This window comes from Notothenia rossii, assembly GCF_949606895.1.
Source record: "Notothenia rossii genome assembly, chromosome: 7".
In the NCBI taxonomy this organism is placed as follows: Eukaryota; Metazoa; Chordata; class Actinopteri; order Perciformes; family Nototheniidae; genus Notothenia; species Notothenia rossii.
In genome coordinates, this window is record NC_136905.1 from 46,870,565 (window position 1) to 46,894,967 (window position 24,403).

At 44.2% G+C, this 24,403-nt stretch overlaps 1 protein-coding gene across 7 annotated transcripts in view; it reads left to right on the forward strand.

Moving 5' to 3' along the window:
* apoba (apolipoprotein Ba) overlaps window positions 1-24,403 on the forward strand; it is a 102,985-nt gene that overhangs the window by 6,519 nt on the left and 72,063 nt on the right. For 6 of the 7 annotated variants that reach the window (XR_013810113.1, XM_079692524.1, XM_079692525.1 and 3 more), the window contains exons 5-16: window positions 2,120-2,267; window positions 13,279-13,431; window positions 14,183-14,307; window positions 14,384-14,460; window positions 14,551-15,007; window positions 15,239-15,377; window positions 15,490-15,636; window positions 15,775-15,986; window positions 16,415-16,610; window positions 16,706-16,876; window positions 17,030-17,233; window positions 24,224-24,397. Coding sequence is in view for 6 of the 7 variants with exons in the window: in XM_079692524.1 (XP_079548650.1) it covers window positions 2,120-2,267; window positions 13,279-13,431; window positions 14,183-14,307; window positions 14,384-14,460; window positions 14,551-15,007; window positions 15,239-15,377; window positions 15,490-15,636; window positions 15,775-15,986; window positions 16,415-16,610; window positions 16,706-16,876; window positions 17,030-17,233; window positions 24,224-24,397 (2,203 nt within the window). In the remaining variant the exon portion in view is untranslated. Of the gene's footprint in view, window positions 1-2,119; window positions 2,268-13,278; window positions 13,432-14,182; window positions 14,308-14,383; window positions 14,461-14,550; window positions 15,008-15,238; window positions 15,378-15,489; window positions 15,637-15,774; window positions 15,987-16,414; window positions 16,611-16,705; window positions 16,877-17,029; window positions 17,234-24,223; window positions 24,398-24,403 lie in introns of those variants that run through there. The other variant, XM_079692523.1, reaches the window with a different exon arrangement.

Consider the following 24,403-nt stretch of genomic DNA (forward strand, 5'->3'; position numbering starts at 1 on the left):
GCTTTAGGTAAGCCAGTCCTTTGTTAGTGTATAAGTGTTTTGTTAGTAATTCTTTGTAGTAATTCTTTGTTAGTAATTCTATCGCTCAAAGTGGAGTCGAAAGAGATTAGTTTTCAGTCTGCGCCGGAAGATGTGCAAGCTTTCTGCTATCCTGATTTCAATTGGGAGCTCATTCCACCATTTTGGAGCTAGGATAGCAAACCCACGTGTTTTTTGCTGATGGGAACTTGGGTCCCCCTCGCAGTGCGGGTGCAGCAAGCTGTTTGGCTGATGCAGAGCGAAGTGCACGTGCTGGGGTGTACAGTTTAACCATGTCCTGGATGTAGGAAGAGCCAGATCCATTCACAGCATGGTACGCAAGTACCAGTGTCTTGAAGTGGATTCTAGCAGTTACTGGAAGCCAGTGAAGGGAGCGGAGGAGCGGCGTGGGAACATTTAGGAAGGTTGAAGACCAGACAAGCCGCTGCATTCTGGATGAGCTGCAGAGGTTGGATGGCACATGCAGGTAGACCAGCCAGGAGGGGCCGTAGCTGCGTTTTTGAGGGGCCTAAGATGATATTTAAAATGATTCACTTCTCATGAATGTGCTGCTTGTTTCGTTGCTTGAGAAACTTGTGGACACAAAACTGTGCAAAACACCTCATATATCCTGCAGAATCAAGTACTACGCTCAGAACTACATCAACACTTATCAAAACCAAACCTTTGCACTAAATGACAGACACTTCCTTCATATTACCAGAATGTTGTCCAACCAACAACACATTGATGTGCTCAATCAAAAGCACACTCATCTTATATGGACTTTGTTATATATCAAGATAATTCTGCACACATTTACTGTCAAAACAATACCTTTGAATTGTCTACACAACTAATCAGCACAACATGCATGTGCAGCACATTACAGCTGTGTGAACAAAACAGTGTTCATCCAACCCTGGACAGCACCACTTTGGTATCATCACATTCCTCTTCCACTGCCTGCAGAAGAGGCATGCATACATAGGCTTGACGGTCATACAGCTTCCACCACCAGGCCAAAAACTACTCCTTAACTGACTTCAATTTTGTTCTCCCTCTCACTCTCACATCCCTCTATCTCTTCCTGCAATGTTGGCTTCCACTGTTGTTGTAAGAAAGTACTAACCTGCAATCGTTATCTTTCTATTCCATCCGGATGATGATTCGACAATAAAGCAGCTCTGAGTTTTTTCTGATGGCACATGTATTTGCTAATTGGTCCATGTGTGAGGCATTTTTAGAGGCAGTGTTTTGAAATGGCAAACAAATGACTTTGTGCAAGATTCCTCTGTCGTGTGCAATGTCTTGCAAAAGGTGTCATGATATTAATTGCAAATTGGGTGCAAAGCTGGAAATGTGTTTAGAGTTTTGATGATTGTGCTCTGTGTGTCATTTGAGTTTTAGCAACAGTACTTTTCTCTAACAGGACATTGCAAAATTAAGCACTGCATCCAAAACTATATCAAAACTTAACAAAAACCCAACTTTTGCGCCAAATGGCACACACTTCATTTATAGTACCTGACTCTTTGTCCAACCAACTACACACTGTGATGCTTTATCTAAAGCACACTGATCTTTTATGGCGTTCTCTGGGAGAATTCTGCGTACAAAAATTCTAGACTTCAACAAAGTCTTCTAAAATATGTGCAGAAACACAAATATACTGTTGTTATACTTTTTTTTTTTTCCAAAAACAAATTGGTGATACATTCCTGCACAACACTAGTTACAGTTGTGTAAACAAAAATGATGCCTCTGAGGAAAGAAAGGGGTTAGGCAGTAATATAATAATAATTAAAATAACTTGTTTGATGTGCACATAAGCAGGAGTTGAACTGTGGTTAGTTTAGCCCATCTGATCTGAGTCTCTATGGCCATTCGCTGGCTCGGTACTATGGGACAAGTGTTCTGATAAAGTGTTCAGAGGACAGACAGTAAGTTAGACCTCAAACATTTGCAGTGATCGATCGGCACTAGCACAATAAGTCTGGTCTGAGGTTTCAGACCGCCTGTATTGGACCACATCCTTCTAACATAGTGTGAGCCATTGCTGAGTAAAGTGGCTGAATTGTTCTGTGTATTTTTCATCTAGAAACCCCTTGAAATTCACTGTGGAGGAAATCGCCGTTGTCCAGCTTTACCCAGAGACAGACGAGCCAGTCAACATCCTCAACATTAAGAGAGGAATTGTATCAGCACTCATGGTGCCTGTCATTGAGGATGAAACAAAAAGCTTCATGGTTGGTATCATCTCACCAACACGCACTTCTCTAAAATTGTACCGGAAAAGGCTTGACTATTTCATTAGAGTCTGTAAATAAAGACATGTTATATTAATGTAGTGGTAAACTGTGTTGTAGCATCAGCATACAGGCCTATAGTAGACGAGAGTGGGGTAAGTTGAGACAACTTGTACTTATGTTGTCCTCAAGGAAAAATTAACAACAACCTTTATTTCAGGATGTCTTCTGTCAATCAAGATGAAAATAATGCATCTATCACAAGGGACCATGAAAATAATGTTTGAAAATAAATTGTCTTGTGGCTTAATTTGCCCCCTCTAACGGGTAAATTAATCTGCGTCAAGGGGTAAATTGAACCATCTTGGGGTAAATTGACTTTTTCAAGTTTAATCTTGAGCATAAGTAAAAAAAACTTTACTGATTTAAAAAGGCTAGTCATGGATAAGTATTCATGTTATCAATTGTAGTTATTCTGTCTTCTGTCTAAAACACCGGGTTACGTATTGTAACCCTTGTTATATTAACACAGGCGGAGCCCTCTACTGGACTCTATGGGTACTACCTTATCATGCAAGCATTCACCTACTGAGATTTCTATAGACGTAGCCGGCCCGGGGCGGGCCTACCTGAATGCGCGCGCATCTGACTTCCGTATAAAAGGAGGCCTCGCCTCCTGACCATCATCCTACACCACTCTTCAGCGGGCGGTATACAGGCAGGAAAACGGGTCAGGGGTGAAAAAGGTGAGAAGGATATTATCCCTCTAGGGGGGTCCGGGGGCATGCTCCCCCTGAATTTTGAATATTCCATATTTTAAAGCATCAATCTGATGCATTTTGAGATGCATCTTTTTGCCAACCTGGGGAGAGCTGGAGAAACTTAACTTCAGCCATGATTCAAAAATATTATGGCTTCCTTACTAAGTATTATGCAAGACATTTCATGCCAGCCTGTCACTGGGTCTAACATTTACAGTATATGAGGCACAATGTGGTAAGGGCTTAATGCAAATGGATTAATGCATATGCAGATGGTGGACATGCTGTAAATTAACTTGTCTACTCTTCCATCATGACTGACAGCCAATACAATGTTATGTAATTCAGATTGTAATACATTTTATTGGCAAAGATAGCCTAAAACACACAATACAGTGGTTTCCAGCATTATCAAAATATTAAACACTTTTCAGTATTATTCAATACATCCTTTGTACTGAAGTATTCAAAAGTACAAATTACATATTTAATATAAATGATTTGCTGTGGCCAAATGTTTTCATTGCATTTACAGACCCTTGTAACTCTCTGATACCACCCAATTAATGCACTGACTTGCTTGTAGAACCACGCTACACAAAACAGATAGCAACACCTATAAAAACTATTTTTAAAAAAAGGGGCTACTGTATCGACATTTTAAAATTATATTTAAAGAAAAGGCCGATTCTGTGAGCTGCAGCTGACCACGCCCCCCTGCAGGAGAGGGGCGCGTGCTCTGAGATCAGCTGCTGGGCTCTCAGAAGAGGGGAGAAAAAGAGATCTCCCTCCTCCGTGTTTTATTCTTATAGAAGTAAGAAGATAAGTAATGTGGAAGAAACCCTCCTTTTTACGCAGCGGTCCAGACATAGACATCAAACGGCGACACATATTCAGTTGACAGTTACTTTGGCATTAGTGCAGGGATATCTAGATACTTTCCAAGGTTTGACATAATTAATTGTGCTACTTTGAATGCAAGCAACGATGTTTTCAAATCTGTAATCAAAAAGCTCCTCAAAAACACTATTGAAGCAGTTCCTGCCGTTGCTACGTTAGTCCAAACGGTAACAACGGACATTTTTTCTTAGCGGATGCATGTCAATTTAAATAAATACAACTATTTTTTAAATCAATAAAATCATTTTCTAAATCCATAAAAGCATTTCAATTAATATTGGGAGTCATGTCGTTACTTTGTTGAGAATGTGGCCATGTAATAAGCGGGATAATGTGCACATTGCATAATGTGCCTTCATGCCGATCTAGATCCCTCCGCAAAAAAAATAAATGAACCGGCTCGTTCGCTGGCGCAAGCCGGCTCCCGTCGTTCACTTAAAAGAGCCGGCTCTTTGAGCCGGCTCGTTCGCGACCGACACATCACTAGAGGCCGTAACGGTACGCACCGTGGAAGACGAGACCCAATCACTGCCGCTGAGAGACTCTCACAGCGGCTGTGATTGGGTCTCGTCTTCCACTCGTCACCCAACGGTGCGTACCATTATGGCCTCTGAACCTACCCCCCCCCTTAAATAGTTTCTCATCGAATCTACACGAGTCACGTAGGTCACCTATGTTGGTTTCAAAACGGCGAATTTCGCCGAAAGGTGAGTGATTTTCATGCCTGGGTATAGGAAAGACAGTGCCCCAGAGTAGAGGGCTCCGCCTGTGTTAATATAACAAGGGTTACAATACGTAACCCGGCGTTATATCTCTCACAGGATCCGCCCTCTACTGGACTCTATGGGTACAGTGGGTGGAGCCCCGATGTATGCACGCACTGTCGTCCAACTTACCGTTCCACCTCACTGTCCCTGAACGGCTTTAGCTGCCGCTGCGCCTCACTCACCTCTCCCTCGGTTGTGACCGTCGAGAAGTCTGGGCAATAACACTCTGCCGCGCTTACCTCGCAAAAAGGTTTGCCCAAAAAACAGTACTGAGGGCTCCCCCCGTCCGTCTATAGGCAGACCTGTATGGGTTCAATATGCACCCTCTCTCCTGAGTCCCTAAGGAGCACGGGGAGAGCGCAAGTGCCCCCTATGTCCCCACACTCAGACACTGACCCCGTGCAGAGTGTGTAAAAAGCTGTTTGTAGGCGTGTGCAATGCCTCCGCAGAGCCAGCCTTCCAAGCGTTTCTTGGACAGAGCTTTTCCTGTCACCCCGCCCCCGAAGCATGCAAACAGCTGTTCAGTGCGCCTAAGGGCAGCTGTGCACTTTACATAACATGCTAACGCGCGCACCGGCAGAGGAGGTTTAATTTAGCTTCCCTGGCCCCACCATGGGGTAGAAGACTAAAAACCCCCAACTGAATAGCCCTTGACCTGAACGCACTCCTTAGGCTCTTGTGCACAAAGGAGGGGTTCGGTCTGAGTGTCGCCCCGCTCCGGTCACCCCAAATCAGTAAACAGCTCGGGTGCACCAACAGATCGGTTAACTCGGACAGTCTCTTGGCTGACATTAAGGCAAGTATCAATGCTGTCTTCCACGACAGTGCTTTCAGGGAGGAGAGCTCCAGAGGCTCAAATGGTTCTGTTACCGGAGCCTCGAGCACCAGCGGCAGGTCCCACTGCGTGGCGGAGGCGCGCACTACTGGGCGCACCCTCCTGACCCCCTGTAAAAACCGCAACATCAGTGGATGAGAAAAGGCTGACCTGCCGTTGAATCCCTCATGGCAGGACGAGATGGCTGCTGCATACACCTTTACCGTAGAATGAACAAGCCCTCTGTCCACCAATAACTGTAAGACAGATAAAATAGAGCCCAACTCACAAGATAGGGGCTCTATTCTCCGCTCCTCACACCAGTGCTGGAATCCCGGCCACTTCGGCCTGTAACAGGCTGTGGTGGATCCAGCTCTAGCTGCCTGGATAGACTGAATAACGCTGTCAGACAATCCACCCTGTCTCAGCCTGTCCCTCTCAGGAGCCAAGCCTGGAGAGGACGGCCCAGAGTGGGTAACGCCCCGATTGCACCTGCCTTTTGAGACATCGCCCCCCAGAACTGGGGGATTGCCCAGGGCTGGCCCTCCTTCATCTGTGTCATTTCTGACTACCACGGAGCCCTGACGCAATACGGTGCTACTAGGATGACTGCCAGACGTTCTCGCCTCACTCTCGCCAGGAGAGGGAGAATGAGACGCAGCGGTGGAAAGGCGTATAGCAGCTTCCTTGGCCATGGCTCGTGTGCAAACGCGTCCACTCCCAAGTGCGGGTCGTCGCTCAGGGCCATGGAAAACTACAGGGCACAGTGGCTGTTGCGCCGGCTGGCGAACAGATCCACTCCCGCTCTCCCGAACTGGGCCCAGATCTGCTTCACCACCTTCGGGTGAAGCGTCCATTCGCCTGGCAGGGGGCCGCCCCTCGACATGAGGTCGGCCCCCCTGTTCTCCAGTTCCGGGATATGGAGGGCTTCAGAGATAACACCACCTCTGAAGCCCATAACCACAGCCGCTGTGGCCAACAAGACGGCGGAGCAGACCCCTACCTGCCTGTTGATATAAGCCACTGTGGTGCTGTTGTCGCTCCTGACCATAACATGTATCCCTTGAATTAGTGGCATGAAATGCTGGAGGACTAACACTACCGCCCGTAGCTTTAGGAGGTTGCTGTGTCGTGTCTCTGTTAGAGACCAGTTGCCCACCTATAGCCCTCTTCAGTCAGGTCCCTCCCCATCCTGCTCTGGATGCGTCCGTGAACAATGTGATGTAGGAGGTTACCCGTCCCAGTGGAGACCCCCTCCGGAGGTGACTGGGGGACCCCCAGAACCAGATGTTGCCCTCCACTGAGGAGGGGATGATCACCAGCCGCCGTTTGTGCCTCTTGGGATCCAAACGCAGGTTGGAGAACCACCTCTGCAGGCGGCGCATATGCAGTAACCCCAGTGGGACCACAATGTGAGCAGCCGCTATGAGACTCAAAGTCTGCATGACAGTTAAAGCTGTCACTGTCGCCCCCTGTCACAGCCTGTGAACCGCACGGAGAAGCCCGGACGCAGGCTATCCCCTGGAAGGCAAAACGGTCGGAGCAATTTTCACATGAAAGTATACGTTTTTCAGGTCGATGGTGGTCAACCAATCGCCCGGTTTGCACTAGCCCCATTATAGTTAACATGCAGAATTTCCTGCAGGAAATGTGGCGATTCAGGCTGCAGAGATCTAGAATAGGTCTGAATTCCCCTGTCTTCTTGAAAACCAGGAAGTACATGGAATAAAGACCCTTTTCTCTGTGCCGAGGGTGCACAAACAGACACCGCCTGTTTTTGCACCAGAGCCTGAATCTCTGCTGAGAGGAAACCTATCTCCTCCTGGGATGACAGATTTACCACTTGCATGTCTTTGAAATGGAAGTGGGATGCTGCAAAACCGGAGTGAATAACCCTGTTTCAGCGTCCTGTCCATCCACTTTGTTAACACACAGCTGAGTTTCAATTCCCCATAAAATTGTGTTAGGGGACAAGCTCCCAGCTGTGGGGCCCCAGCTATGAAGCTGTGATACTCTCTGGTGACCCGTTCCGCCGCAAAACCCCCGTGAAGGGAATTTTTCCCCATGGAGGGTCGACACAGAAAGAGCCGATTATTTACTGAGGTCCCTGAACGCACCACCGCTCGCTCTTGTGTGAGCGCGCTCAACCATAATGCTGTTTTCACCACAACGGTAAACAGCATTCATCGGAGTCCTTATTATAGTGTGTTCTACTGAGGTCCCTGAATGCACCGCCACACGCTGTTGTGTGAGTGCGGGCTCCGCCATAAATGCAGCCTTTACCAACTACGGTAAACTGCATTAACTGGAGTCTTTGCTCTAGGCGTAGTGTGTTCTCTGACAGTAATACGCCGGCCATAATGCCCCTGTACCCGCATAGCGCTCTCCTTTAGATAGCACTCCCTGCGGTTCATCCCTCTCATCTGCGCATGCCCACTAGCCACCTCCTTAACAGGAGCTACAGCTGGGGCAGCGAATGGGGAATTTGTACGGTGAACATTGTGTGTAAGTGTAGCATTTGTGGAAACAAAAGACACTTAGATTTGGATACAGATCAACCTCATTCTTATTAGAAAACGTAGTGATCTGTGCATTATACAGGGAGGAGGCGGGATTCGCCCTCTCGTCTTTGGCGGAGAGATTTTCTCCCCCCGCCAGTCAGCTCCGTGAAGACGAAGCACCCAACCCGGCCGCTCTCTGCTGCTGCGGAGCCTGCCGGGGCTGGGCAGCCCGTCCCCGTGAGTGAAGGCACGCCGGTTCCACGGGATGGGCCGAAGAGGTGGAGGGCGCCGCGGGCACAGGATCTGCCTGCCGGCACCTCTCCCTTCGTCTCACCATCGCGCTGCGTAAACCTCGTCTGCAGGAAAGTCTGTAGAGGAGCGCGCTGCGGTGCTTGAGGACTCTTCTCTCTACTGAGGTCTTTGAACGCACCGCGCGCCCTTCACAATGCCGTCTCTTTGAAACGGACATTATGGGAAAAGTGGAATTGTGGAGAGAGATGTCTCTTACTCTGGGATAAATGCAATCGTTTTTACTGAACGCATTTTTCCACACACACATCACTCTAGAACTAGTTTACAAACGTAAACCACCGTTCTCATGCGGAGGTCCCTGAACGCACCCACGTATTAACGCTGTATTTCCCATTCAACGGTGAAATGCATTAATCGGAGCTATTATAGCTACTAGGCAAGGTGTGTTTTCTGACAACAGCACGCCGCTGTTATGCCGTAGAATAGATTGAAGGCTTGCCGTAGAATGAAGCCCTGTTCGCGTGGACGCGTAAAGGTGACGTCATCGCCTGTATTGAGCGTTCGTCTAGTTTAATAAACTTTGTTCTCTCTTTTGAATGATATATTTCCCATCAGATTAAACAGCAAACGGCTGAATAAATAATGTGCATACAATTACGAGGTGGCTCGTTTTAAGGACACTTTTCAGATCTGTCACAATCTTCTTATTGGAACAAACTTCAGTTTTTAAGTGTAGTCTCACTCTGTTATGTTCCTCCTTCCTACAGAACCATGACAATGAAAGGATTTCAACCTTCTCTGTTGTTTAAGTGTCTGATACTTGATAACCACGAATAGTAAGCAATTATATGACAGTAATGATATAACATATGATAATGTCAACGGGTTATTTTCAAGATAATTTGTTCAAACTGGCTTCACTCACTTTAATTGCTCCTTTGAATGTAATTTTCCTCTGTGGTTTCCTACTCAACACATGTTTGTTTTGTAATGACACTCATATTTTATTTTTTATTTTACAGTGACATTGAATGTTTTGAAAGGTGACCTAAAATAAAGTGTATTTTTGATCTTATATCTGTGCCTATATCACACTATTAATGTTTTCCCTGGTGTCAATAGGGAAGATCTGCACTGTTCTCTACATAACATGTTCAGCAGAGCAGGTATTTCTCCTGCCAGATATGGCACCCCCCCTACAACTTTGTCCAGGAGAGTCACAACGTCACCAAAATCACACTGGTGTTGGCTGGTCCCCTCTAGATTATGCCCACCAAAGCATTTTACTCTGGGCCCAGCAGGTGAAAAACTAAAGAGGGGGTTCCAAATCCGGCAGACCAGGTGTTGTAGCTTCATCATTTATCATATGTTATATCATTACTGTCTTATAATTGCTTACTATTCGTGGTTATCAAGTATCAGACACTTAAACAACAGAGAAGGTTTTAAGAAATACGACTATACTGGCAAATGACATCTTATCCTTTCATTGTCATGGTTCTGTAGGAAGGAGGAACATAACAGAGTGGGACTACACTTAAAAACTGAAGTTTGTTCCAATACGAAGATTGTGACAGATCTGAAAAGTGTCCTTAAAACGAGCCACCTCGCAATTGTAAGCACATTATTTATTCAGCCGTTTGCCGTTTAATCTGATGGGAAATATATCATTCAAAAGAGAGAAAAAAGCGTATTAAACTAGACGAACGCTCAATACAGGTGATGACGTCACCTTTGTGCGTCCACGCGAACAGGGCTTCATTTTACGGCAAGCCTTCAATCTACGGCATAACACCGGCAATAGCGTCTCTTGAACCCGCACAGTGCTTTGACAGCACTCGGTTTATTCCATTCATGTGCACACGCCCACCTGCTGGCCCCCTATACTGGGGTTTAAAGCAGGGGCGGGGAGTGTAGGACAGTGTTTCTTCCTCTGGGGATGCGCAAGAAGCAACCACGCTGCGATTACTCCTTATCCCGTGAGCAAAGAGATCGATCCATAGAGCCCTTCCGTAAACACGGGGGCTCCCAGGAGATCAACACGGTCTTCTTTGGAAAAATGCCATGCGGCGTGATATCCCAGGGACATCACACGGCAGGCCGCCGTGGCGTGATGAAGTAGGGTCGACCCTATATCATGTGAAGCCACCGAGCACCGGTCCCCGGGGGAACCGGGCCTGGGGCAAGGCCCCTGGACCAAGCTACTTATTCGGCCTTGCGGACCAATAATCGCTCTGACCTGGTGAGGCGGTGGCATCTCTAGCAATGAGTGAGTAGCCCACACACCCGCCGCCATGATCATCATCCAGGGAGAGTACAGCCCTGGGCGGTGGACTTCCATGGACGCAGGAAGGAATGGCGAACGTGAATGGCACAGCCTCGGCCATATCCTGGTCCCCCAAACACTCGAAGCAAAGGTGGTGGGGATCCCGCTATTTAAGCCAGGGCACGAAGGACAGGCCCGGGTCTCTAGCAGTGGCGACTTCCTGGAGGTATGATACTGTAACTCTTTCTTATTTTTTCAAAGGTCAGATAGTTCTCAGTGTCACTTCCGCTCGCTGAAGAGTAAAGGATGATGGTCAGAAGGCGAGGCCTCCTTTTATACGGAAGGGAAATGCGCGCGCATTCAGGTAGGCCCGCCCCGGGGCCGGCTACGTCTGTAGAAGGCCCAATCCCAAACCACTCCCTCGACCCTAACCCTCCGTGACGGAGTGAACTCCGTCTGTAGCCACACTCGCAGCTCAACGAGGCTCCCTCCTGTCAGATGGAGGGAGTAAATACAGCAACAAGCTTTGGGACGACCTCCACTCTCTCCGGCAGAAACAGGAAATGCCGTAACTGTATGTAACAAAGGTTTCAAATCAGCATCTCTTAGACAAAAAGTTTAAATTAATAACTCAAATAAAACTCCAAACATCTTTCATTGTGTTTCAAAGCTCTTTTAGTTTTAAACCTGATGTTCATAAGCTTCTTAGTTTTTGCAACGGTCTGTAAATATACAAAACTTTATAATAAAATGCACACATTTACCTTTTTCTAGACTAAACACAGGTATGATCCTAAGTTAAAAACATATGAGGTTATCATGAGGTTGTTAACATCGCAATTTATCAGTGGATGTTTGCTGGAACTACTTGTTAACAGCTTGTTTCCTGACGGACACACACAGCATGACTCCGGTCAGGTAAAGACCGGTCTCAAGTCAGCACCGCTGCAGACTCGCTGTTTGAGGGCTTGATAGCCCACTCCTCCTCCACACCGCTCCACACTCGTTGCTTTGTAACAGCCCTCACTATGGCGGACCCTCCGCGTGAATGCGCAAACGGAGGGGTAGGTGCCCAGTACGTCGACCGCGGTCGACCGCGAGTCATTCATGAATTAAAAGAAATCCAGCTCCGTTAAAATAGACAAAACAGGTTTTAATCCCTCCTCCCTTGGCCTCCCTGCCACTTAATTCAGGAGTTTACTTGATTGACAGAAAAAGCGACCTATCGCTTTCCAGTCTGTTAACCCAGAATGCAAAGCGATACAAAATCAGTCAAGTGCCGGGAAAACTCAAATTAAGTTAAAGAGAGACAAACAGCAAAATGAGTGTGGGACCGAGCAAAAAGTTAAAAACATACCACTTCCACACAGAATGGGAGGAAGAATATTTTTTTGTGATGTCACATTCAAAGGTTATTTGCCTTATTTGTAAAGCAAGCATCGCTCTGCCAAAGAAAGGTAACGTGGATAGGCATTATCGGAGTGTTCACAAAGGCATATGACAGCGACTTCCCTCCGAGTGGCGAGTTGAGAAAGAGAAAGGTCATGTATTATTGCTACAAAAACATTATCTCGCAATCTTAGTGTCGCCAACTCGTTTCTAACTTGCAAAAAGACAATCAAATGCGTCGATGGTCGGTGTATTTTTGACCTTTCCAATCCAGACGAGATCTCTCTCTTCCGTCTGTGTGCGAGGGGAGCGGGGCAGTTTACACACACGCGGCTGCTACATGCAGCAACACACGGAGGAGATGGCGGAGAGAAGCGCTCCAAGGTGTGGTTAAATGTTACCCGTCTTGAGGTGGACAATGCTCCTTGCCAAGGGAGTGTTTAGCATGTAAATAAGGTGGCTAAATAAGAGCATTTGAGAAATTGTGCAAGGCATACAGTAATAGTCCGAATAGTCGATTATTCGTTTCATTAATCAATAGATTAATCGATTATCAAATTAGTCGTTTGTTGCAGACCTATTGTAGTTATCCCATGTATAAATAAAACGTGTTATTCAGCAACCCTTGCAATTTGGGATTTTATTTTTATGTTGGTAGACCTTGGTTAGCTGGTCATTTCAAAAGTAGCTCACCAGTCCAAAAAGTGTGGGCACCCCTGGTGTAGGGGTAGGGTGTAGGGGGCGGTTTGGGAATGGGCCGAAATCTCAGTAGGTGAATGCATGATAAGGTAGTAACTATGGAGTCCAATAGAGGGCGGAGCCTGTGAGAGATATAACTGTAGTGCTATTGAAGGCTTTAGCCTTTCCTAAAGATGTTGCTTCAGGCATACGGCAAGAAAGATGGTGGCATGCCTTAAAATTATTTAACCAATCCAGAATTAAAAGAATATAATTTATTCCATCAAGATTTATTTTACCAGTTAACCTTAGCTGACCTACTGAATCATGTGATCTCTTGCTCACTCTCCCTGCATAACCCTTCTCTGTCTAGCTTATTCCCTCATGCTAATCTTTAGCTAAATTATTCACATGGGTTTACACCTTGCTAAATAACCAACATGTATGACACTTACTTTGAGACCTGGATACATTTGCTTTGTCAGAACAGTAATTATACCTATACCATGTTGAACATGTACTTCCACGAGCAGATAATGGTTTATTGTGAAAAAAATACATTTACCACTTCAGCATGTGCTTCTCTTTATCACAGCCAAATAGTAATGATGGGTGCTGCCTGAATGTAATTGAATCTGTGAGATAAAATATTTGACTTGCTGTTTTTTCTTTGTTTTTGTCAGAACACAGTGCATGGCCAATGCTTAACAGACTACCTTGTGCATGCGAGGAAGGATATTGCCACAGATGTGACACTGTCCAGAGATCTATCCCAGTGTGACCAGTTCTACAGCAGGGAACTAGTCAACAGCCCATTGGCGCTGCTGCAAAAACTGGTGAGATATTAGTACATGCCTCTATAGACTGTATGTTGTCTGATATACCATTGTTTTGTCAGGGATTGTATTGAGATGAGTTCTACAAATACAATCTGACTGTGTTAAGCTAGTTGAAAATCAGGAGGAGAGGGGAAGGCAGGCCAAAAACAATTGTCAGGCAACCAGATGAAATTATGAAAGTGTTAATTTCTCCAAACAGTAATCTCTGCTAACCCATCAGTGGAAAGAAACCCTTACAAAATATAAAAAATGCTCCTCATAGATATATGACAGTCTGGTTTATTTTCTTTAAGTCCAGCTGTGGAAACAATCTTTATCACAGTTTTTTTTGGTTTGTTTCCATATAATTATTAGTTTTTTTCTCCAGATTTTAATATGGTCGTTTGTCTTTTGTTTGTATTCAATATTTTTGATAATTTCTGTATTTCAATATGTTTGATTAAAGTATTAGTTAGTTGTTTTGAATATTTTCTTTTCTTTCCCGCTCTATGAGCAGGTTTACTCAACTATTACACTGCAGGTGAATTAAGATGGATGCACTGGTATGGTATTTGGCATCTGCATCTGTGAAATAAATAGACAAAAAAATCCATCCATCTGAAGTCCCATTGTATATAATGTTGTTTACATCATTTAAATACCTTCTTCTCTTTTTCCAAATATTTGGACATTTTGGTGAAAATGTTGTTGTGATTTGAAAGTATACATACACATTAACACAAAAAACATTATGGATTTTTATTTCAAGCATCGCCCCATGTCCAAACTTATTACAAGCACTCAAGACTGCAACTACAAGTTTGAAAACAAGGGAAAGCACATCACGGCCGCCATATGTACAGAAAAACACATCTACCTGCCGTTTTCACATGAGTAAGTAATCTAGCGAGTGCAGATTGTGTGTGTTTATATTGCACTGTTATGCATCACTTTCTAATCTGCCTTGCAGGGACAATGTAATATCTTCTGTGGTGACCCAGGATATAATCTTTAAAAGCTCTAAAAGGATCAACAACCAAGTGTTTGGTTAGTAATAAGTTAGCCTGACACATGTAGTTTTAGTTTACATTGCCCTGTGTGAAATACAAAATTAATGCATAATATGTTTTTTAACAGAGGTTAACCCTAGCCAGAGCAAGCCACTACACTTTGAAGGTCCTGAGGACAAAGCTCCAGACCAGACTAAGGACACTGTTCTGAGCTCCCTCCAGGACCTTCTCACTTTGGCAGGGACAGACCAGAGTAGGAAGAGGGCCAGCCTCTTCCATAAGTTTGTGTCCAGCCTGCGCGTCCTGAGGAATGAGACTCTGAGCCAGGCTCTCACTGAGATGTTGGATATGTCAGGCTGGCTTACCTGGCAGGCCCTGTTACAGTGTGGAACCACAGAGTGCAGCAGTGCCATGCTGCAGGCTATCAGGACCAATGATGGGCTGTCCCCAGGGGTGGATGCCCTGGTCTACGGGCTGAGTCTGCAGCCCCATCCTGATGCCACACGTGTCCGGGATATGCTCAGCATGGCTCAGTATAAACAGAGCAGAGCCATCATGTATGCTCTAGCCAACACAGTCAAGAAGTAAGAAAAAACATATTTTTCTCTGACTTAAAAACCCACACACTCCTTGTTATTAATATATTGCTTTGTGTTTATTTTTTATATATTTAAAATGCATAATAACTTAAAATGTAAGGAACCAAAGCAGGGCATGAAACATATATTTATGTTGTATTTTGGAGACCATTAGTGAGACACACTTTCATCCTCTTCATCCACCCAGAGCATATTGTCTTTGTCTCTGGCCCACAGGTTTCACAAAGCAGATGTCTCTCCAGTGGTCAAAGATGTATCAAAGTTATTTGAAACACTTTTAAATGATTGCTCTGGAGAAATCCTTGATGAAGACACTCTAGCTGACCACGAAGATATGTCCTTCCTTGTACTGAGGGTACTAATCATTAAAGCTTATTATTGACTATGACATAGTCAGATCTTGTCAGGTAATCTTAGGAGTGCAGTCTGATCCAGTCTGGTCCCACATTTTTTCTTCTAATCTGCAGGTTGTTGCTGTCATGGGTCAAGCCATGCAAGCTGCTAACCCCAGCCTGATTTCCTCCATTTTGCATTGTGCTAAGAAAACAGACATTCCATTATCAAACCAAAAGGCAGCTATACAGGCCTTCAGGTTAATGGATATTAATGATGAGGTAAACTCCTTCACACTTCACACTTTTAACACATTGCTGTTGTAGTGTGATGATGACGACACTAATGTTGTGGGATTTAATTGACATTATAACAAATCGACAATACAGTATGGACTTGTCATTTGAATTTGACCACAGGTCAGAAACATTTTCATGGAGGTGTATGAGAATGCTCAGAGCCCTGTTGAAAAACGTGTAGCAGCCTACCTCATGCTGATGAAGAGCCCAGACCATGCCCTGGTAACAAACATTTTGAACAATTTGGAGAATGTGAGGGATAAGCAGCTCAAGAGCTTTGTGGTCTCCCATCTGAAAAACATCCACAAATCCGGCGAGACACAAATGTATCAGTGAGTAACGGGCCAGCAATATTAGCTACTTATTTATATCTTCTCTGCACATATTTACTTATGTGATAAAATAATATAAATCATATCTAAATATAATACCTTTGTATGCTACCCACTTTGCACTAAACCACGGACAGACAAAGTAAAAGACTAACAGTGGTGAAAAAATTCCAACAACTAGCAGCTAAAAACAAGTCTGTTTTATTGTTGCTCTATTTCTGCTAGACATCGGTGATTCATGATCACATGTTATACATAGCTAGTTCATAGAATGTACTTTTATCTGCCCCTAAATGACAACAAAAAATATAATAACGCTTGTTTAAAGATAACCAAATTTGTAATGCATGTACAGTGGTTTAGCACACAAATGATGGGGAAAGGGAAACATCTTCTTACGACAACGCTCTTGATTCTCCCTACTAAAGATCCAGGAAGGACATTGAGTTGGTCCTGGCAGACACAAACACACTAGTTGATGGCCTGTCAAGCCACTACAAAATAGACTCTGTCTTGGGCTCAATTCAGAGCAACATCATCTTCAATGCCACAGACACCTTACCTAAGGAGGTGATGCTGGAGACCACTTTAAAGGTTTTTGACTACAATTATGACATATTTGAGGTACGTTTTAATTATCATTTGATAAATGTGGTAAAAAATAAATAAAGATAGTTTATTTGATAGATATTTAAGCATTCCAAATGTAACCCTTCAAGGTTGGTGTTGAGGGAACAGGATTTGAACCAACGATTGATGCTCTCTTTGGAGAGCAAGGCTTCTTCCCTGACTCCATTTCCAAAGTTATGTACTGGGCAGGTGACAAAGCCAACATTCTGAGAGAGGTTTTGGAGAAAGCTTTCCCAGAAAAAGACAGAACTAACAGACAGGTGAAAACATTTTTGGACTCATACATTTTGTTTTTGTGTACACTACATCTCCTTTTTCAAAACCCTGCCTCATCAGCTATAATGTTCTTGGTACCCTTTATTGCTGTAGACGCATATCCAGAAACTAAACTTACACTGATAATATCCCTCCAGGTCCCAGAGAATCTTCTGAAATATATTGCAAACAGTGCCCAGAAGCTCATGGATGATGTGCATGTCTCACCAGCCCCTGAAACCATTGCTTATCTTCGTCTCCTGGGAGCTGAGATAGGATACATGAAGACCAAAGACATGAGAAATATGGCTCAGACTCTGTCCATGTACTACCATGTTTTCATGAGGGAGCTACCTGTCAAGGTCAGATGTGTTGATTTCTAACATTTATTTTTCAAGACAACTAAACTCAAAAACATTTGCATTTTTACATCGAAAAACAGGGTGATTGTTGACAATACTCGGGGCGGGGCTGAATTATCGGAAGTAATTTCAAAATAAAAGCCCACGCTTGGTCAGGTTTATAGATATTTTGGGAATAACTGGAGAGGAAGTGTAGGAGCTAAAGAAACAGGCTTTTATCTCCTCCTAGAGCCTATGTTGGTAAGAGTACTTTAATAGAACTGGATACCATGTAAGGAGAGATGGAACAAGGAAATGTGGAGAGGTGAGGCATCCTTCCTTTCTCTGAAGCATCACGTAAAGCAATTGTTTCTGATCACAGCTGATGTCAGACGCTTTAGCAGCTTTACAGACTTTTCATCCTTTTTGAGTCTGTTCACATGTCCACTATGCTTATGGGCCTACTAATAAATGCACAGTTGGCTATGCTAGACCATAGATGCACGGGTGGGTAAGAAATGACCTTGTGAGTTTTTTTTAAAAATATCTTCATAATGAATTTTCTTTATCATTCAATATTCTAGCTATTCATAAAAAAACATGTTGTTGATATGATGCCATTTCCATTTTTAACCTGTTAACCCCTGAGCCTGTTTTTCAGGTCTCAGGCTCGAAAATGACATTCCCAGAATAAATGACTATAACTTCACTTCTAAAAAGGGTTAAATTAATAATGTTTTTTCTCAAAGCAATGATAAACCTGTGAGTTGGATGTAGAAAAGTCAGAATCAATATAATTTTTTTTTATTTTAAAGTAAATTCAGATTGAATATAGTAAAAGGGTGCATTTTCCATATCTCTGGCCCCCCTCGGTCGACTTTGATGATTGACACCTCTTTTGACTCGTTAGAGCCAATGGAATCGAGAGGGAAGTTCCTAAAATCCATTTAAACATTACCCATTGGTGAATGAGTGATGCGTAGCCAGAATGCCCAAAACCGGAAGCTGCCATTCCCTCTCGTAGCAGCTAATATGAAATCTCCGTTATTGACATAAATATGATGATGATCAGTAGTCATTTCAAAGTGACACAGACACATTGGATTAACCTTCAGTAGCTTTTTTTTTTATCGTTTTAATGCCATTGAACACAACTTTTGATCAGAAACAGCAAAAGGTAAGACATATTTCCCGATGTCGCTCCGTAAAGCTACGTGGTGTGATATCTGGTGTCGAGTTTTGATCGCTCAGTGATGATACTAATGGCCCGTCCACACAGCGGCGTGTGTTGAAAGCTTCACCATTCAGTTTGAATGGGGTGACGTCACTTTTCACCAAACTGCATTGTGGGAAGCGACGCGGAGCTTTGCTGGCGTGGCTCGCTGCAATAGTTGAGCAATGTTCAACTTTTGAAGCCTCGGCAGAAGCGTCAGCCAATCGAATCATATGCCAGTAAAAGCTCTAGCCAATCAAACCGCTGCTTGTGTGTCAGGGGAGGGAGATTAATCTGATTGGTTGTTGGTCGAGTTTCAGACACGCCCGCCGGCAAGCTTTAACGCAAGCCGCTGTGTGGACGGGCCGTTATACCCCTAGAATCTGTGGAATCTAAGCTTGCTAGCTAATCTTGTTTCTGCATTCAAATTCAAAAGCTTTTATTGTCATTATACAGAATACAACGAGATTTATAGAGGTTTATTGATTTACAAGAAGTTTATTGATGAGGATGTTAGGGATGATGGTGTTGAAGGCTGAGCTGTAATCTATGAAGAGAAGCCTAGCATAGTTTCCTGGATGTTCCAGGTGGCTTAGTGTGGTGTGGAGGGTTATGGCAATGGCATCCTCCGTGGAGCGGTTTGGCCTGAAGGCAAACTGATGAGGATCGTAGGCTGGTGGGAGGCAGGCCTTGATGTGATGTGAGACCAGCCGCTCAAAGCATTTCATAACCACCGATGTAAGGGCAATGGGCCTGAAGTTATTTAGGCTGCTGTTGGCTGCTTTTTTTTTACGGGCGGGGATTATGATTGCTAATTTTAAGCATGATGGGATGATGGCTTGGGTCAGGGAGAGATTAAAAATCTTGGTGAAAATCTCAGATAGTTGGTCCGCACATGACACAAGTACCTTCCCAGGTACAGCGTCAGGTCCTGCAGCTTTCCTGGGGTTCACTAACCTCAGTTCTCGTCTCACTTGGTGTTGATGAAGTGTTAGTGAGGTGCTGCTGTAGACTGGAGGGGGCGCTGTTGGTCTGACTGCCTCAAACCGTGCAAAGAAACTGTTTAATTCCTCTGCTAGCAAGGCGTCAGAATGGACTGTTGTAGTGATTCTGCCCTGGTAATTTCTGAGGTTCTGTATTCCCTGCCATATTTGCCGTGGGTTGTTATCTGAGATGTGACCCTCAATTTTTCTCCTGTAGCTCTCCTTAGCAGCTTTAATTCCCCTCTTGAGATTTCCTCTAGCAGTGCTGTACTTCTCTCTGGCCCCTGATCTGAAAGTGGCGTTGCGCTCTTTGATGAGAAGCCGCACTTCGCCTGTCATCCAGGGTTTCTGATTTGGGAAAACTCTGGTTCGTTTCCTCACAGAAACATTCCCAGCACAGAATGAGATGTAGGAGAGTACAGCTTGGGTGTAGTCACTGAGGTCTTGGTTTTCAAATATGCTCCACTCTGTGCTACTGAAGCAGTCCTGTAGCCTAGAGAGGGCGTCATCAGGCCAGGTGTCAATATGTTTTGTGATGGGCTTTGATTGTCTCCTGATGGGGGTGTAGGCTGGAATGAGATGCAGTGACAGATGGTCTGACTGGCTGACATGTAGCTGTGTCACTGCTTTGTATGCCTGCTTGATGTTGCAGTAAACATGATCTAGTATGTTTCTCTCTCTGGTGGCACTTTTTACATATTGGCTGAATTTTGGAAGAACAGTCTTTAAGGATGCCCGGTTAAAATCACCAGCGACAATGTGTACTCCATCAGGTTGAGCCTGCTGCAGTTAGCTAATGGCAGTATGGAGGTGGGTGAGGGCTAAGCTAGTATTAGCGTCTGGAGGTATATAAACAGCTGAGATAGTTACTACAGTTAGCTCTCTAGGGAGGTAGAAAGGCCGGCATATGACCGCCATAGCTTCAAAAAAAGCTTGGAGCTGGGCGTGTCTGAAGCTTGGGGATTCTATTCGAGCACCGCGACCAACAACCAATCACATGAATGTCCTGCCCCCGGCATACAAAGCAAAAAATCCCGGGGATTTTATGCGAGCAATATATATATAAATATATATATAAACTCCCCAAACAGGCGAAAACCTACCAGTTTCACCCACTGTCTCTGCCACCTCCCTCCATGCCTGGTTCCTCCGGTTTGTATCCCAGTAAATAGTTCTGGTCGTAAAGAACCGGGTGATTTGCTACCGTAATTTCTCGTTTGGAATATGAGGAAATGAACTGCGGTCTGGCTCTCCCAGCTTGCACGCGGTTTGATTGGCTAGCGTTTGAACTGTCAGATTTGCATAAACGGGATTTGATTGGCCGACGCTGGCTACTCCGGCGTCTCCGGCTTCAGAAATTGAACATTGTTCAACTTTTGCAGCCTGAAACGCCAGGAAAGCTCCGCTCTGCTACCCACAATTCAGTTCGGCGAAAAGCGAGGCAACGTGACGTCACCCCATTCAAAGTGAATGGGCAGACGCGTTGGAAACCGTTTTTGAAGCTGTCGAAGCTGTAGTGTGGACGGGCCGTAATAGGTTATTAAATATTAAGAAGCCCTGAGACCAGTGGCGTCGCCTGACCAGGGCTTCTATGACTGATCGAACTGGACAGGGACGTGCACAGACATTTGGAGGGGCTATTGCTCTAAACTGGAAAAAGGGCCTATAAATATAAGACCTTTTGAAAATTCTAACTTGTTTTTAATGTAAAAGGTTCATAAATTAAAACACAACACTGTCATTGCAAGTGACACCCAGTTGACTTTTATGTCCAACTGCTAAATTCGTTATTCAGGCACATTTTTTGTTTTGCGGTCCATATCTCATTAAAGCAGGGGTCTCCAACCTTTTTCTAACCGGGAGCTACTTTTGAAAAAAGAAAGTGGCCAAGAGCTACTCATGTTATTTTATATAGATTTCAGTGCACATATCACATTCGTGACTCAAGAGCAGAAACATTAACATTAACATGAATAAACTTGACTTTCTCATGAAGAGAAAAAAAGACAAATAATCACCATGCAATACTGAGTTCTGCTTTAACATCAATAACTACAGTAAACAGTTTTACAGATAAGAGTGCAAAGTTCCTAATTGTAATAATAACATTTCTAGCTCTATAATTTAAATTATTTCAAGCATTTCACAAATTTGTTTCACATGTAAAAGGGGAATATGGCTTGTGCTTTTCTCAACTTGCATCAAGCAAACATATGTCTTCAAACATTCAGTCTGTCACTGCATTGTTGTCTTTCTCCTGACTCAGCTAATGTGACACCTGGCACTGCATAGCATCCACCAGAGCACTGTACTGGGGTGTGTATCCTGACAAATTCACTCTGATTGAGTCATTGAGGTGTTCATCAGTAAGTCTTGTCCTGAATTTGGATTTGATAAAGTTCATATCAGAGAATGCTGATTCACAGCGATATGTTGACCCAAATAAGCAGGACAGTTTCAGTGCAGCAGTTTGAATGTTTTTGAATTTCTCTGGGTCCAATAGCTTCCAGAAATCTTTGTCCATCTGATGTGCTTTCAGCTGAATGTCATTCTGGAGATTGATTATCTCCAGCTCCAACTCTGAAGCACTGAGACTGAAAAGGCTGGCCAGTTGCTCAGACATATCAGTAACATCCACGATGTTGAATGGGTTAGCAAGGAAACTTGCACAGGGCTCAAGCTGTTTAAAGTCAAGAAACCTGTCCTCAAATTCCTGCCCAAGCTTAGTTAAGCAGTCACAGTACTTTGATAAGTCAAGAAAACCAGCAGCAGCTTTATTCTCCTGCAGTACTTTTTGAACAGAGGGGAAATTATGCAATTTATTTCCCTTTACTTGCTGGAGATATAGACACAGATTTGCTTTAAATGCCTTTACAGCACTAATCATGTCACATACTGTTTTGCCATTGCCTTGTAGCTGGAGGTTAAGCTGGTTTAATTTTCCTGTCAGATCAGTCAAAAAGGCCAGGTCAAGTACCCAACCAGCATCAGATAAGATGGAGGTGTCCTCCCCCTCTCTTCCATGAAGAGCTTTACCTCATTCAGCAAGGAGAGGAAGCGCTGTAGGATTTTCCCTCTACTCAACCACCTCACCTCAGCATGGAGAAGGAGATCTCCATATTCAGCTGACAGTTCCTCAAGAAAAACTTTGAAGCTCCTGTGTTGCTTTGCCTTCGCTCGGATAGAGTTTATTATTTGTATCACAGGTTTCATGACGTGATTGAAGTCCATAACTTTGGCACAAAGTGCTTCTTGGTGAATGATGCAATGGTAACTCAGGAAACGTGGGAAATATGGATCTGACTTACAATTTGCGATAAAACCGTTGTGGCGACCTCTCATAGCCGGGGCTCCATCAGTTGTTATGGATACAAGCTTCTCCATTTGCACGCCTTTATTTATGAAATAATTCTTAATAGAATTATACACGTCCACACCTCTTGTTGTTGTTTTGAGTGGAAGCAGTGTCAGAAATTCCTCTTTCGCCGTAAAATCCTCAAACACCATCCGGATGAACACAGACAGCTGAGCTGTGTCGCTCGCATCCACCGACTCGTCGCACTGTATGGAGAACCACTTGCACCTGACCATGTCCCGCTCCAACTGTCCCATGGCATCCACTGACAGCGCCGACACTCTCCTCGCCACAGTGTTGTTTCCCAGTTGCACATCGTCAATGGCAGACATTATCTCCGACTTGCTCTTGTGGTCTCTGAACAAAGTCTCTGCCATAACAGACATCGCTCCCTTAAGAACACCGCCATCAGTGAAAGCTTTTTTGTTCTTTGCCAAATACTGAGCGACTCGGAACGATGCTTCTGTAGCTAGGCTAGCTTTCTTGGCAGGCTTCGTGAACAATGACTGCTGCCTTTGTAGCGTAGCTTTTAATTGTTGTACCTTCTCAACGCGAAGGCAACTGCCGGCGGGATACTCCTTTGAAAAGTTTTCGTGAAGTTTTGTGAAGTGCCGCTCGACATTTCCCTTCTTCCCCACCGCAACACTCGAGCCGCAAATTAAACACACACTTGTCTTTGATGCTCGTAAATAAAAATTCATGTTCCCACTCGTCATGAAAGTAGTATATTTTAGATTTCTTCTTTGACGGACCTTCCTCAGTTGTCATGACTGCATCTTACATCTCTTTTTCTCTATCTTTCTTACTCTCAAAATATACTACATAAATAAATATGTCTCAACATGTCAACTGCACTTTAGCGCCCTCTGGTGAGCTACTCGGAAAACCTCCGCGAGCTACTGGTAGCTCGCGATCGACGTGTTGGCAACCCCTGCATTAAAGTATCTAATGTTAGTAACTATTAAAGAGGAAATGGGGACAATTCTGTTTTAATCTGACCATTGTAACTGCTGTGCAGACACACTGATAAAATAGGGTTCTATAATTACCTTAAATAAACTAATTAATTAATGAAACCAGTTCAATACGCATTATTCTTATTCTTATCATTCTTTATGAGCGCAGTAACGGTAAGGTATCTAATTACTTATTACATGCTGTATGCTGTATTTAATTACTTATTACATGCTTATTTCACAAATCCTACAATGAAGCGGGACAGTGAAGTGTTCTCCATGAGAGGGCGATTAAGAGAAGAGAGAGAGGGTGAGGGAGTTTACAGATGGAAAGACACAGAAAGACAGAAGCACTATAACAAGTATATTTAGGTGTATTTTTTGGAAACAACCGACAGTGTCAAGAGGAAGTAAAGTCCCCTGGTTTGTCCCCTATACTCTAACTGCCATGAGAAAACTCAAAATCAATACAAGCATATTTATACCTACACTTTTTTCCAACAGGCCTTTTTTGCGTTGACATCTAGCACTGAAAATGAAATCTTTGCGCACTACATCTTCATGGAGAATGCCTTCTCTTTATCTACTGCCTCTGGTTTCCCTTTGAAGTTCTCCATGGCTGGTGTGATTGCACCTGGGGTAAAGGGAGGTTTCACTCACTCACCTGCTAAAACAATGGTAAGT